At 42.0% G+C, this 16,095-nt stretch overlaps 2 protein-coding genes across 2 annotated transcripts in view; one reads left to right on the top strand and one right to left on the bottom strand.

Annotated features, from left to right (window-relative positions):
• Window positions 1-16,095, bottom strand: part of CENPP (centromere protein P) — a 277,456-nt gene that overhangs the window by 193,416 nt on the left and 67,945 nt on the right. The gene's annotated exons all lie outside the window — the stretch shown is intronic.
• OMD (osteomodulin) lies at window positions 4,209-15,026 on the top strand. The gene is made up of 4 exons (XM_066596422.1): window positions 4,209-4,279; window positions 5,245-5,474; window positions 6,639-7,593; window positions 13,628-15,026. The coding sequence occupies exons 3-4, from the start codon at window positions 6,660-6,662 to the stop codon at window positions 13,948-13,950; spliced, it is 1,257 nt and encodes a 418-aa protein (XP_066452519.1). The 5' UTR covers window positions 4,209-4,279; window positions 5,245-5,474; window positions 6,639-6,659; the 3' UTR covers window positions 13,951-15,026.

Below are 16,095 nucleotides of genomic sequence, written 5' to 3' on the forward strand. Positions count from 1 at the left end.
TACTAATACCACGTGCTACAGTGGAAAGGCAGCGGGAGATTAGGGAGGTAAAAAAGTGGCTCCAGAGTTGGTGTAGAAGGAGGGGTTTGGGTTTCTAGAGAAATGGGATGACTTTACTGTTGGCTACAGCTGCATCTCAATGTGGAGGGTGTATTAACCCCTTGAGTGGCGGGTTTCCTACCACCCTGTCGTGCCCACCAGGGCAGGTTTTTTTAAAATGGTCTAATCATTGAATTTCAACTAATTTTGCAGTTGCGTCTCAAGAGCCATAACTTTTTCATTTTTCCATTGACATGGCCATATGAGGGCTTGTTTTTTGCGGGACAAGTTGTGATTTTTTTTTAAATGGGGGAGAAAACAAAGAAATGCGGAAAAAAGAAAAAAAGGGGCCGTCATTAAGGGGTTAAATAATGTATTAACTTCCTTCTCTGGGTCATTACGACGCATGGATACCACATGTGTGATTGTATTTTTGATTTTTTACAAAGTAAAGGGAGACAAGTGTTTTTATTATTTTTTTTATAATTTTTTAACTTTTTTTTTTTTTTTAACTTTTTTTTTTATTTTAATTTTTTGTCCCTTTAGGGGACTTCCACAGGGACCCATCAGGACCCCCTGATCACATTCCGGGGGTCCGATGGTGACAGCCCTTTACATGCTGCAGTGACAGCCCTTTTACATGCTGCAGTCACATAGACTGCAGCATGTAAGGGGTTAACACAGCAGAGACCAGAGGTTTTCTCTGATCTCTGCTGTAAGAGCTAGTACCTAGCTGTCCTCTGACAGCTAACAACCAGCTCTCCCTGCCACAGAGACCATCGGCTTGCTTCTGACAAGCCGATGGTCTCTATGGCAACCTGTAAACAAAGCCGGAAATTTCCGACATATCGGCAATATCTTCTGCTGGTTTTTCAAAGCCCTTGCTTTGTTCTCTGTGGGACTGTGCAGGCAGAGCACACTGTCACAGCTTGTGGCATTGTGCTCTGCAGCTCCCATAGTGATACATAGCCCGGAAATCTTCCGGGCTATGTTGCTATGAGCAGTGGAGCTCGTCCCGGAAAATTTCCGGGCGTGCCACTCAAGGGGTTAATGGAGATGATAGCTGGAAGGCTGGAGGACCCTTTAAACTAGGGGCTGTGGGGAAGGGCAACCAGAGAGATAGAGGGGAAGTTAGTGTAGAAAGTCATCTGGGACTAAGTAATGAAAATTTGGATTGAGTGGCGGGAGGGGTTAGTACAGTTATTTGGGATACAATTAATGTAAAAAATAACTAAAACTTTCTAAACTGTATGGTGACTAATGCCAGAAATCTGACCAATTAGGTTGATTAAGTTGAAATAACGTCTGAGGAAAACTATCCAGGATAAACCACAATGTAGAGTAAGTCGGTGCTGCGGAAAGAAAAAAGGTGATACCACGAGATATTAAAGAATACTTTACTGGCAATGCATTTCTGAGTCGTACCGACTCCTTTCTCAAGCCCAGTCATTGCCGGGCCCCCCAGTCTTTGGACCACAAGATGCACAACTATTTTAGCAAGATTTATTTGATTACTCAGTAACTAGAGCAAAAGCTCGGGTGCAACCTACAGTTGCATTCCCACTGCAACCACTGGGATGGAGCTTAGCTCCGATCCCGGTGATTTAACCCTTTAGATGCCACTGTCAATGCAGACAGCGACATCTAGAGGGTTTGAAGAGATCCTTCCTTCTCCCCATTGACGCTTTCATGATCTAATCACGGGGGTGCCAATGGTTGCCATGGCAATCAGAAGTCAAATCATGATCTCCAGGTCTGCCATGTATGGTGGCCTGTGAGGTGCAGTGTCATCACTGACAGTAACAAGCTGTACTGTCAGTGATGAGAATGCGGCACTGTCAGACAAAACACTGTGCTACATAAATAGTGCAATATATTATGTAAGTGATCAATGTTTAACATCTTCAATTCTCCTTATAGGATGAACCAATGCAGTAAAAAAAAAGAAAAAAATATTTTGACAAATAATCCTCTTGCTCAAAAAAATTAATCCAATAATTGCCATTTATCTAATTAAACGCTATTATTGTAAAATGCAAATGAAAAAAAAAATTGGTATCAAAACAATCAAAACGATCAGTACTATAAAATGATTATGTTATTTATCCAATATGGCGAATGTACCTAAAGCAAAAGAAAAAAAGAAAGAAGAACAAACAATACCAAGATGGCTGATTTTGATTATCCTTCCTCACAGAAAAAATGAAATAGAAAACCATTAAAATTGTCGTCATCGTCCCCCCGAAATGGTATAAATGAAAACATACACTTATCTCGGAAAAATCAAGCCTTCATGCCGATGGAAAAATGAAAAAGTTATGATTTTCTGAATACAGTGCTGCAAAAAAATTAGTATAACATAATTAAGAAAATTTGGTGTAGCAATCATAACGACCCACAGAATAACATATCATTTATATTGCAAGGTCAATGACATAAAAGACAAAAAAAAAATCAAAAACAATGTAGAATTAGTGATGTTTTTTGTACATCTCAGCTGCCAAAACACGCAATAAAAAAAATTATAAAGAAGAAAAAAAAAAAAACACATGCACTCCAAAATGGTACCAATAGACAAGTGAACTGACTCTGCAAAAAATGAGGCTTGGAGCAGCTCTGCTAATTAAACCATAAAAAAGGAGTGTTTCTGAACATGGCGATGTTTAACCTCAGCAGTATAAGTAGCAACCAATCACTGTACAGCTTTTATTTACCTCAGCAGTATACAAAATGAAAGCTGAGCTGTGATTGGTTGCTATTGGTAACAAAAATTACAGCGGAAGCCGGTGAATTTTCAATTTTTAATTCCGCCAGTATTCGTCACCTGGTGCTGAAGAACGCTCATGCAAAATTTCACTCAAATTGGACCAGAACTGTGCATTTGTATCCGACACAGACAGATTTTGTCTTTTATATATACAAGATTTTGTGTGGTATTCTAAGTTTGAAAGTTGCTAATTTTTCTAAAATTTTAGGATTTTTTTAAATAAATAAATGTGAAGCATACTTTGTGGTTTGGAAAAAATCCTTTTCAGTTTCAGCACTGCTGTGCCCTTGTGCAAAGAGAGGTCCAAAATGAGGTCCATGAAGTCATGGTTTGACGAGTTTGGTATAGAGGCCTAACCTCAATCCCATTAAAAACCTTTTAGATGAACTGGAACACTGATAGTGAAACTAATCTTCTGCTACAAATTCCATCAAGAGGGACCAAGTGGACCGGGATGTCCAATAAGCTCATATAGGTGTGATGGTCAGGATTCCACGTATTTTTGGCCAACCTAGTGCATGTTGCATTGGGAAAGAGGTTTACAAAAAGCAACGTACAATTGTATTACAAGTAATCTGTAAAATTATCTCCAAAGGTAAAGTTACTCCGACATACAATCATAACAAAAAAGTCACTGGGGCAGAGAAGTCTAGAAATACAATGGAAAAAGCCCTTCACAGAAAATAACTTCTAAAAGCAATTTTTATTGGTAAATTAATAAAAAATAGGGCAACTTAATTAATACATTAAAAAATAGAGAGTATAAACTGTAATACCCAGTAGGTGATAAATTCAGTACCCAGCTCTGATTAGCTTGAGACAGAAAAGGTGGTTCACACTTAAGCAAGGAAATGACAAAGATAGGAGAGGGAACACTATCCCTAAGCAACTTCACCTTGACAAATCCGGGCTAAAAGCAGGGTGATCATCCCAACAGAGACGGTCCCAAGTCTCGAACCTAAGGAACCTAGCCTGTCTCTAGGTGGAAGATAAGGAAGGATAAACATATAGCATGAAAATGCTAACAGGGCTAGGCAAAGGAATATAATTGACACACTAAACACCTCAGACAAGGCAGGGTACAGACGTCTTGACAGGCAATTAGATGGTGGGTGGAGACATATAGGACATGATTCAGGCATCCAACACCCAATCAGATAGAAAAAACAGACAGGACTCCTGCATTCGGCCACCATTGGACAGGTTGAACAGACAGGACAAGACTCAGACGTCTGACCACCATTGAATGGGTGGAACAAAACAGGACTTAGGCATCTGATCACCATCGGAAGGATAGCACTAACAGAATAGGATCAGACCAGACTAACAGACAGACATCTGCACTGCATTCGTGCACACAGGAGAATAACCAGAGCCCATGTGAGGGTAAGACCAGAATACACACACCTCCCTGTTGGCCAGTCAGTACATACCCCACAGGAGATATTGAAGCAGAGAAGCAAGTAAAAGAAGGTAACATAAAACACTGAGGGATTCCCGTTAGACTACTAAGGAAACGTCTGCAGTGACATGTTCACAAATTTTGATCATGTGAATTGGGGATGAGGTCAGGACGCCAACCCGGCTCCACCTCCTGATTGTGTCCGGCAAGCCGCAACAGCAATTTTTTATTTCAATCTTACCGCTGTGTGTGTCTTTATGATGTTTAACAATTCTGGATCTGTCAACTTCCATAGATGCCAAACTTTAGTGTGCACCTACAGTAGATATATGCTTGCTACTGTCCTGGGTGTTAATGTAAAAGGATATTCTCAAACTTCCCTTTAAATGAACCAACTCACTAACATACTGTTTATTCCCCAATCACCACTTTTACAAGAGGAAAGGATTACAAAAATAAGGCTGCAACCCGAGTTAATAAAATTCCTTGCCGCTACTTTGTGGTAGCTGTAGGCAGAATTCAAGTGGCTTTTTAGGGCAGGCTGGATGGAGTTTATGACTTCTTTTTGCCATCCGTAGGTTAGATTTATGGCAGCCTACAGTCAACGCGTAGCCTACTATTTAACTAAAAAGCAGACCCAAAAATAATAATGATAACATAATTATAAATAAATAGTTTGGCGCTAATAGGGCATGCTGCAATAATAAAGGCATGCCCAAATGCTTATGTGTCAGAAAAGTATGCTAGAATAATTGATGAAAAGCAGACATTTACATGAATGCTGCATATCTAATCATAAAATGGTATTTGGCAATTTAGCGGAGTTAAAAAAAAGAGCTGTAGAATCCAAAGTCAAGCAAGAGTGATGCTCTGGCAATGCAGCAATGTGTATTTTATGTGCATATTCCTCTATTAAGATTTTTTTTCTTCGGGGAATTTCTTGCCACACCTCAAACCGAAAATAAGAAGGGACAGAGATTAAACCAAACTGAACTCGGCCAAAATCACAAAGCATATACTTTTTTTTTCCCTCTAGGAGACTTACAATAAGAGGACACACATAATTTTAGGCATCTAAAGTCAAGGCTTTGTGAAGGCAGCCTTTGCTACTAAAGAACTGCTGTTCTTCCTCAAAGACAGTTAAGGCAATCTCTGAATCTAGACAGAGCTGGATTTTTAGCAGCATCCGGTGGTACACACTGAGAGGCTATAAGCTCACAAGCCTGGTCTCCCATCCCACAGAACACAAGGAGCACCCTTACTCAGGTATGGCTGCAATTTAAGTTTTCTAATACAAGCCAGGGGGTTATTTCTTCATACAGGCAAATATCAGTATCTAAAACCAAGAATGCTGCATTTAATGAGAAATTCTCTTTGCATGCCAGGTGTAACAGCTGTGATTTATCTAAGAATTGAAACGAGCTCAAGTTTTATAAGCATCTGAGCACGGGGCCAAAACCCAGCATATTATAGCATGTCTAGCTGTAAAATTGTCCAGCATCGACAATTAATGCTGAGGTGATGCAAATCACATTACTCAGGACTTACTGAGTAATCACATTACTTACTTTTAGTGTTGTGCATAGCTTTATATAGAGAGTCAGCAGGCCAGGTGAATGGCAGAGCAATCTTCATTTGTCACTCAGCTGTCAGTCTATTGCTTTTATATGCCATAGAATTAGTACAGTAATATTATCAGAAAGCATGTGTTCACTCAGAAGTTTACTCATACATTGCAATTAGTAAATGTACAATGTCTGACTGTACTCTACTTATCTGCATAGTTCTGCATGGCAAATCAGACGTAATGAATAGCTATGACTGCAAATTAAGGGTAGGCATGAATGAATGACAATGTTACAGAATGTCAGCTATGACTCCCTACCTTTAGGCTACAGTGCTGAGGGCACGAGTGTAGTTCGTATAGGAGTCTTCCAAGACAAATTTGGTTACAGGTAGGGGTTGTCTATTAGTAAACAGACCTTAAACACAACAAGCACCCTACATAATTTTTGCATGCAAGCAGTTTCTCACTGGAAGTGTAGAGATTTTCCTCCCAACACACTATTTCCTCTGGAGTCCAGAGTGAGTTGTGGCTGTCTGACCATAAACCTCAAAATGTAAAATCAGCAAACAAAAGACTGAAACTCTTCTAATGTTTTTGTACAACTCACTAGAAAAACACATGACTGATCTATGAAGAACTCAGATCAAAACTGTATAGCAAGGTACAAGAGAATAGTTTTACTCAAACCATATGGTGGCCACGCTTTATTATAGGAGGGGTAAGAGCTGAAAAGTGCTACAAGCAATATGCAGAGACTAGTTACATTTCAGAACTGTCTACTTCAGATGTTATATCACAGACTAATATAATTATAAATCACACTGCAACTAACTCAAAGTTCTAAACTACTGTTTTATTCCAAGATTACAACACTTTCGGTTGCTATGGATGTTCTCATGCGGCTCCTAGCTTTAGCATTGATACTTGCACCACAAGGACTGTGCCAATATGAAGGTTATGACTATGACACGGATTATGAGCCTGATCCAGATGTTCCATATAGGCCACCCATTCATTCCCATCACAGCGTAGATTACAATGTCCCAAGTATACCCTTTTCAACCGAGTGTGCAAGAGAATGCTACTGTCCACCATCATCAATAGCCACCATGTACTGTGACCACAGAAAGCTCAAGACTGTTCCTCAAATACCATCTCGCATTCAACAGCTCTACCTACAACACAATGAGATTGAAGCGGTGAATATAAAGTCCTTTATTAATGCCACTTCTCTGAGGGAAATTAACTTTAGCCACAACAAACTTAAATCCAACAAAATTGACACGGGGGTGTTTGCTACATCTCCTCATCTACATCAAATAATCCTGAACAACAATGACTTGGAGGAGATCCCATCGCCTATTTCTAGTTCTGTTGAAAGGATCTTCCTTGGTGCCAACAAGATTAATAAAGTAAGAGAACAAGATCTTCAGGGTTTAGTCAACGTTACCATGCTTGACCTCTGCAACAATTATATTGACAACATCAAGGGAAAAGCACTAAGCAAACTGACCAAGCTGATGCAACTCAACATCTGTAACAACAAGTTGCATTCAATGCCTGCAGGCCTTCCAGCGTCACTCATGTACCTGTCACTGGAGAATAATTCCATTTCCAAAATACCAGATGATTATTTTGCAAAGCTCCCAAATCTTACAGCTATTCGAATGTCACACAACAAAATTGGTGAGGTTCCTTTATACATGTTCAACCTTCCCAAACTAATGGAATTGAACCTGGGCCATAACAAGCTAAAGCGCATCTTCTACGTTCCTCGATCACTGGAGCACCTCTATCTGCAGGACAATGAATTTGAAAGTAAGTAGTCACCTCCTACATCTTGTATTTCAACTTCAATAAGGAAGCATTTAGGATATTTTTGAAAATTCTGGGATTGGGCACAATGAATAAACAGTTACCATAATCTGCAAGAGCCATTAGGAGAATATTTTGTGACAGATGAACAAAATATTTAACTCCTTCATGCCTCAGGACGTATATGTACATCCTGGGTGTGCAAGGCTTGTATGGAGCGGGATTGGTAGCTGATCCCACTGAGTACACAGTCGATTCAAACTGTCTTTGACAGGTGACACTTGGCCATAACAGCCACAATCAGTGTCACGCCAATGGCGATTGTTAACCCTTTAACTGCCATCATCAATTCGGACAGTGGCATTTAAATGCCCCAATCGGCATTCAGGGGTCCTGAATAGCCCCCCTCATTATGAGGTGCCATTTGGTTTTCCAGAGCCCAGAGACTTCTGAACGCCCCAGGGCTGCCATGTATTTCTGCCTATTAGGACGGGCCTCCACTTCAAAACTTTTAAAGGTTTGTCAGGTTTCTCTCCTCAAGGAGAGACAATACTCCTCCCGACTCAGTACATTATATGATACCTTAAATAGTACTATTAAAAATTAGAACTCATCCTGCAAAGAACAAGCCCTCAGACAGCGACGTTGATAGGAAGAAAATACCAATATATAGAATGAGTCAGCAGCATCAGTGGTGAAGAAAGACTTATCCAAAAAGATGTATTTTATTCCAGATAGGTCATGACAGCAAGGTTTCGACTAGAGATGAGCGAACGTACTCGGTAAGGCCGATTTCGCAATCGAGCACCGCGATTTTCGAGTACTTCACTACTCGGGTGAAAAGATTCGGGGGTTGCCGGGGGGCGGGGCGTGGTGGAGCGGGGGGGTAGCAGCGCGGAACAGGGGGGAGCTCTCTCTCTCCTTCTCCCCCCCGCTCACCCACGGCGCCCCCCGAATCTTTTCACCCGAGTAGTGAAGTACTCGAAAATCGTGGTGCTCGATTGCGAAATCGCCCTTACCGAGTACGTTCGCTCATCTCTAGCTTCAACCCAACAAATGGGTCTTTTGAAAAGACCTTGTTGGGTTTAAAACGTTGCTGTCATGACCTATGGGGATTAAAGTACTTCCTTTTGGATAAATCTTTTTTCACCACTGATGCTGCCGACTCTTTCTATATATTGGACTATTTGGATTTGGGTCTGATCCTGTGGGGCATGCATCTGATCCACTCCACCCGTGTATGGGCTCTGGTGAGTGCTGCCGACACTTCTTGGTAGTTGGGAAGAAAAAAAGAGGAGGAAAACTAAAAATGAAAAAAGGTCCTTGTCATTAAGGGGTTAACATTTATAGCAATGAAGTTATGTTACTTAGGTTATCAAGGCAGTAAAAATAAATTGATAGGAGAGAGTTTCTGAGTCTCGGTCCCAATGAAAACACATCCTACTCCTGTACCTTGGCTGACCTGCTTACCACACAGTCACTGGCCATCATAGAAAGCAATTGGATTTATTGGATTTCTTACTTATAAAACGGAAATTAATGGATTTTGATGAGTTGCTGTGAGACTGAGCTGCCAAAGTTACAGGAAGTGTTGCCATTGGAGCACAAGCTTAGGTCTTCCCAGAGGAGACTCACAAGTTCTATAACAAAACCATAAATGCCTCTACAACAATACTGAAATGCATTTTCACACACAATATAGAGGCAGTAATATAAATGTGCAGGAATGTATGTAGACAATTACAACAATCATGGGTTACTGGTAACTAAACTAAAAGGGGAAGACACGGATTGAGCTGCAAGAGTACCACTTATAAGGCCGCACTGGAAATGCAAGTTGTGAAGAGGGGAAAAGAACAAAGTTAAAGGAAGAGAGGAAAAAGTAGAATAGCAAGACTCTTTAGCCATCTTAGAGAAAATCTACTTCAAGCACACAACAGACTTCTGTGCAACAAACATTTAGGCCCCCTACTCACTTCACAATGACATACCCACAGCAATTCCATATGAACGGTGCAGATTCCGACATTTGTAAGGTGTGCAATTCATCATTTGTATTTCAAGGGTTAAATTCCACACAGAAATCTGCATCATAAATAGACCTGCTGTGGATTTAGAAAACACCGTGTTTTTGAACAACACTGCAGATTTCTGCACCATGTGAGGGAAATTTCTGAAATCTCCTCCTTATGGCTTTAATTCTGCTGTAATTCTGCAGCGTTTACTGCATGTGTGAAGGCAGCCTACTGCGGCACACCTGAGTCCCTGGCAGATGAGTGAGGAAACTGGAGAGATGGCTGTGCATGTACAGTGCCGCTCCATTTACTTCTAATGGGGCTGCTGAAGATAGCCGAATATAAGTGCTCGGCCATCTCCGTCAGCCCCATTGAAATTAATGGACCAGCAGCCATCACTTCACTCATTCTAACTTCACTGCAGATGACAGGAAAAGGGAAGCAGTGAGACCCCGCTCTATGGGTAGGTGATGAAAGTAAATTCTGATACAATCCCTTCAAATATAGTTTTAATAATTTTTAGTGTTTGTTTTTGTTTTTTTTTAGTAGTCAATGTCACGATCTATGTACAGTGATACCTTGGATTAAGCTTACAAGCTTTTTGACTTGAGAGCAGGCTCTCTCCCGAATTTTCACTCTGATTTAAGAGCAAAACTTGGGTTAAGAGCCTTGCACTCAATGGGGCTGCTGCTGCTGCCAGTGGCCCCATTTAAAGCAGTGGCCTGCCGGCAACCCCTGCTGTGATTTGGGGGGGGGGGGGGGAAATCGGCTTTAAATATAAGCCCTTCCCAGAAAATAATCCCTAGCTTTAGTAAAATATATATACTCACCTGTCCTCCGCTGCTGGGGCTCAAGTGTGTCTAGCCACCGCTTGTTCTCCACGCATTTTGTAATCCCCGCCTGCTGAAAAGCTTCAGAGCAGTGCAGAGGGAACTAGCGGCAGCTAGATGCTCCTCAGCCCCGGCAGACAAGCGAGTATATATTCTTTTTTAGCTTTTTACTACAGCTTGGGATGATTTTCAGGGAAGGGCTTATATTTAAAGCCCTTCCCTGAAAATCACTGCAGGGGTGCCGGCGTCCTATTGCTTTCAATGGGGTTAAATCATCCCCATTGAAATCAATGGAAGAGCTTTGCGATCCAGAACGGATTAATGGCTTTTCCATTCATTTCAATGGGGAAAATTGATTTGACTTATGAGTGTTTTAGGTTAAGAGCTCCGTCACAGAATGAATTAAACTTTTAACCCAAGACACCAGTGTATTTAAAACTAAAATCTGCAGTTTTCACACTGACCATAGAGCCTAATGATAGGCTGAAACTTCCTGACACATTGACCTCTGCACAGATCATGTCAGCACTGGCCAGGGATTGGAAAGTTTGGTACATGCTGGCCCCCTAAGAGGTGGGTCATACACACCTGTGTACACCCTATAGCAGTGGTGGCGAACCTATGGCACGCATGCCAGAGGCGTCACGCAGAGCCATCCCTTTTGGCACGCGTCACCACCGGCCGCTCACCACATTAGTGAATGCCTGCAGGGGCCGCGGCTCCCCTGCCAGCATTCACTTAGCGCTGCTATCTGCGCTGATCCTGGCGCACACTATGACATCAGTGTGCAGCCAGGATCCTCCTCCCCTGTCCCCCGACGTCTCCTACTTGGTTCCGCGATAGCAGGGGGAGGAGGCATCCGGCAGCACACTGACGTCAGTGTGCACCAGCAATCAGGCAAAAGAGGAGCGGCGCTTCCACGAGGAGGAGGGGTAAGTATGTGGGGTTGGGGGGACAGCTATTATAACCGCTGGGAGGGCATTATTACTGTTGGGGGACTGCTGGGGGGGCAGGATTATGAGTGCTGGGGGACCGCTGGGGAGAGGCATTATGACTGCTGGGGGGGAAAGGGGCATTATTACTGCTGGGGGAACTGCTGGGGAGGAGGGGGGCATTATTACTGCTGGGGGAACCGCTGGGGAGCATTATTATTGCTGGGGGACCGCTGGGGGGGCATTATTACTGCTGGAGGGCCGCTGGGGGGGGGTGTGTCACTATTATTACTGCTGGGGGCTGTCACTATTATTACTGCTGGAGTGCCGCTGGGGGGGGGTGTCAGTATTATTACTGTTGGGTGGCCGCTGGGGGGTGTCACTATTATTACTGCTGGGGGGGCGCTCTAGGGGGTTTCACTAATATTACTGCTGGAGGGCCGCTCTGGGAAGTGTCACTATTACTGCTGGGGGGGGGGGGGGGTCACTATTATACTGGGAGCCACTGTGGGAGGTCACTATTTTTTGCTGGGGAGGGGTTACTTTTATACTGGGGTCCGCTGTGGGATGTCCCTATTATTACTGGGAGGTCGCTATTATCGCTGTGGGGAGGGTCGCTATTATCGCTGGGGTATGTTTACATGTGGCAGAAATGGGCAACGCTGTTTCAAAATAGACAGGGTGCAGATTTTGACTGCTTTTTGGATGGAGAAATGCTGCAGAATTTTCCACAGTATTTTCCGCTGAGGACATTCTGCAGCATTTCCGCATCCAAAAAGCAGTTAAAATCTGCACCCTGTCTATTTTGAAGCGGCTCGGTCCTTTTTCAGAACGACAGGAGTAAAATCATACATCGTAATAAGCCCCGCCCCCTGACGTGTTGGCACTTTGCGGTAAATAGGTGGGTTTTGGGTTGCAGTTTGGGCACTCGGTCTCTAAAAGGTTCGCAATCACTGCCCTATAGGGAACAGAGACAGCTAATCTGGGACGAAGGAGGATGCAGCAGTAGCCACCAATCGATTGGCCGATGGTGGGTGTAGGTGAGGGAAATTGGCGGCCTTGACCCCGCAACAAAGTAAAATCAATGGATCCCCTTCTATTCACTGTGTGAATGGCAATTGAGTTCTTGCTACAAAGCTTATCTCTAAATGATGTTAATTACAAATCTGGCAAAATGGCATTCTCCATAGTAATTTATAGATAAGGGAATATTAAAAAAAAATGTATAATAAAAATATAAAGGTAAGTTAGAAAAATAGAATGTTTCATTAGTAAAAAAATTACAGGTAATACATTCCCTTTAAATTATAGCACAATTAGTTTTCAGTTGGGTTCGTGTAGAATCGAACAGAAAAGGCCTCCTCATGCAATCAGGCCCTATAGAAGTCTATGTTTTGCACAACTTGTAAGTTGTAGAGTCTGAGTGTGCCTGGAGCCTCTAGGGCAGCTCTGTACTATGAGCCTCTCCATGCTTGTTGAGTAGGCTGTGATGTCAGACTTGTCCAGTGCCACTTCCCATGAGGTATTACTACAAAATACAACTGCATACCATTTATTTCTCTTAAGTCTTCTGTCTATGTGCTGTTTAAAGGCCCATTTGGACATAACAATTATCGCTCAAAATTTGTCCAAACGATGGCTGTTGAGCGATAATCGTTGCGTTAAATCCTACCATTGCTTGCTTTTCTGATGAACGATGGATTTCATGTGACCATAAAATCCATCCTTCCTGATAGCAGGGACCGCGCCTGGAGTTCTCAGCGGGCAGCGCTGATAACATTGTTTTTAGCAGACAGCCCGAGGCAGAACAAAGGACATGTACTTAGAGAACAGACCACTTGCTGTTCTGTAAATACATCTCCAAGCGGCTCATTAACATACAAATCATGTTAATTAGCTGCTAATGGACATTTGTGCCAATTAATAGCTATGCAAAATGATTGCTCAAAACTGTCACTCAAACTGTCCTTTGAGCGAATTTTGACTGATCATCTTTGCGTGTAAATGGGGCTTTACCGTAGATGCATTTTTTGGCTCCTCAACATTTACACTGATCCTGCAAGAAGATAAAGGGAATTTTAGGCGGTAATGAAGAAATATTACAAACATTCATACAAAAAGTTACACTACAAATTTCTACTACTTACAGTATAGAATCACGTTATCGCATGAGAATATATATATATATACACACTATTTTTTATGCCTTGTAAAAATCTTAAGACTTTGAAATTGATTTACGTATTACTTTTTTTTGTAGCAATTAACATAACTCTAATGTGTCCAGTAATGGATCAAACACAACGACTAACCTACCTGCGCTTGGACCAAAATCGACTGAAAGGACCTATAAGCACATTAGCCTTCTTATGTTTCCCCCACGTACAAAGTATTTATTATGGTGAGCAGAAGCGTAGTGCTGGCGACAATCAGGTTCATGTAATCCCACCGTACCCACCACCAGAGGAGCCAAGGTATGGTGATGACGACGATGACGATGACTTTCCACAATATCACAGAGAGGAGCACGGACCAATAGTTGAAGAGGAAGATGAAGACGACGACTTTCATGACTACTACTAAATAGTTTAAAGGGTATAGGGGATTTTTTTTACATTTTTTCACACATTTCATTTAAAAATGATTAATTCTCAATACTTTAAAGTGGTAACGAGCTGTCACTTCATCTTTGTTTTTTTAGGAAAGATTGAAATATGTTGCTTTTTATTTTGAATGGATTCCGGAGCTCTTTCAGTTAAATGCTCATTAATTTGCATTTATTATAAAAGTAAGAAATACAGTGTTGTAAATGCATCAATCCGCTTAGCAAACACAGGCTTAAGTTATTTCACATCCAGGCTTCTCAAACTTTCTCTGATGGGACCTCACCAAACAGAGTATGGAGATGCATGGGCCTCACTATCAAAAGTTGAGGTTCATGCTAAAAATTAAAAGTATTGCTCAATGTAACTTTGTCACCTGAACCCATTAGGTTAAAATAAGCAGAAAATAGGTCAATTATTTTGCTGAAGGCCCTTTTACACGTAGCAATTGTTTTTAGATCAAAGTAGTTGCACGACAATTGTTAGGTGAAAATGTGTTCATGAACGAGCAAGCGATAAATTGTTAGTTATCGATGATCAGATCTTTCAGGTGGCCCTAAAAATCATCATTCATCTGCCGCTGCACTGTTTGGTGTAAACCGCCATCATATGTTTTACCAAATTGAAAACAGTGGTAGAATGGTGGACTAGAGGTGCAGTTATGTTTACATGAACAATCAAAACTACCCAATTATTGTTCAGTGGAAATGCTTGCCGAACCAACAATATACGATCAGTATATCACCGCTAGTTGCATGCTCCTTCCAATTTATCTTGCCATATAAAAGGGCCTTAAGCCAAAAATTGGGGAAATCACAAACAGGCGAATGCAGGTTACAGTCAGTCCTGTGAGAACTGCCTCCCCTGCCATGCCTCACCAACAAGAAAGGATGCCTCACAGTTTGAGAAGCACTGTCTAATATATTTGGCAATAGAATGGTTGGTAAGCTAGCATGACGGAATTGTTTCCTTGTTCATTCATTCCTGTACGAAATGTTATGTTTGACTTTTATTGTAAAATAAAAAAAGATCTAAAAATAAATTTAATCAAAATGATCTTACAATTTCGGTTGAAGTTGAAGTAAGCCTGTGAAGCTTTGGAGTACAACAGCTTTCTAATTAAATCAAGGTTTTGAAGGGCCCAATCTGGGGAAATATTGTTTTATTCAGCATGTGACTAGGCCCCCAGTATATATACGTTGGCTAGTATTACCTAGTTTAGTTCTTGCTTTCTATCTGAAAGGTCCTTGGGTCTTTCTTTTCAGGTGGATCATGTGATCTCATTGTGCCCTTCTGGGAATCACTTGTCTCGCTGTGACCCCTGGAGATAGCAATCTGTCACCAGATCTTTCTGTAGGATGAAACTGCATGTACTATTCCACACGGGCTCTTCACAGGGAAGGGTGGGGGGGTGGGGGGATCTCTCTTCATACATACCCGATGCTGCAGGGTGTAAATGTACACCCTGTAGCGTTAACGGGTTAAAGGACATGATCTTGCCTAATAGAAGCATTGGCTGTGGCACTGTATGCAATTTCTACCTCCTAAAATACAATTTTCAGCATGAATGCATTCTAGAAACAGCAACACGCTGAACAATCTGAGGTTTTAACCCTTTGCAATCCAATTTTGGATTCAGGGTTTCCTAGGGGGCTTTCTCTTTCTGCCATTATACAATGGCGCCATCTGCTGGCTAGAGCCAGTGCTGCGGTATGGGACATGCTGGAGAGGCCCCTGACAACAGAGTGGCCAGTAATCTACAGTAAGAATACCTTGACGGACGTCTTCCGACATCAGAGCTGTACAGCCTTCAATCAGAAGGTCTTCAGACTTCAGACAGTGGATTGGAAAGAGTTAAGTTTAAAAGAGGCTCATCAATAGCTGATCGGCATGGCCTACCACACAGTAAGGCCTACGGTCCACGGGCGTATGCATAAAATGATGCAGAGAGCCGGCAGAAACCGGCTGTGCATCTCACATTCACAGTCATGCGCAGTGTTATTCTTTTTTTTAATTACCCGCTCGGTTTCAAACAGGGAAGCATATGAAAACACCGCCCATACGCAATCTATTGCGTTTCATACACAGCTCATACAAAAGTATAGAGCTGTGTTTTATCTCTCCT

This window comes from Eleutherodactylus coqui, chromosome 3, assembly GCF_035609145.1.
Source record: "Eleutherodactylus coqui strain aEleCoq1 chromosome 3, aEleCoq1.hap1, whole genome shotgun sequence".
NCBI lineage: Eukaryota > Metazoa > Chordata > Amphibia > Anura > Eleutherodactylidae > Eleutherodactylus > Eleutherodactylus coqui.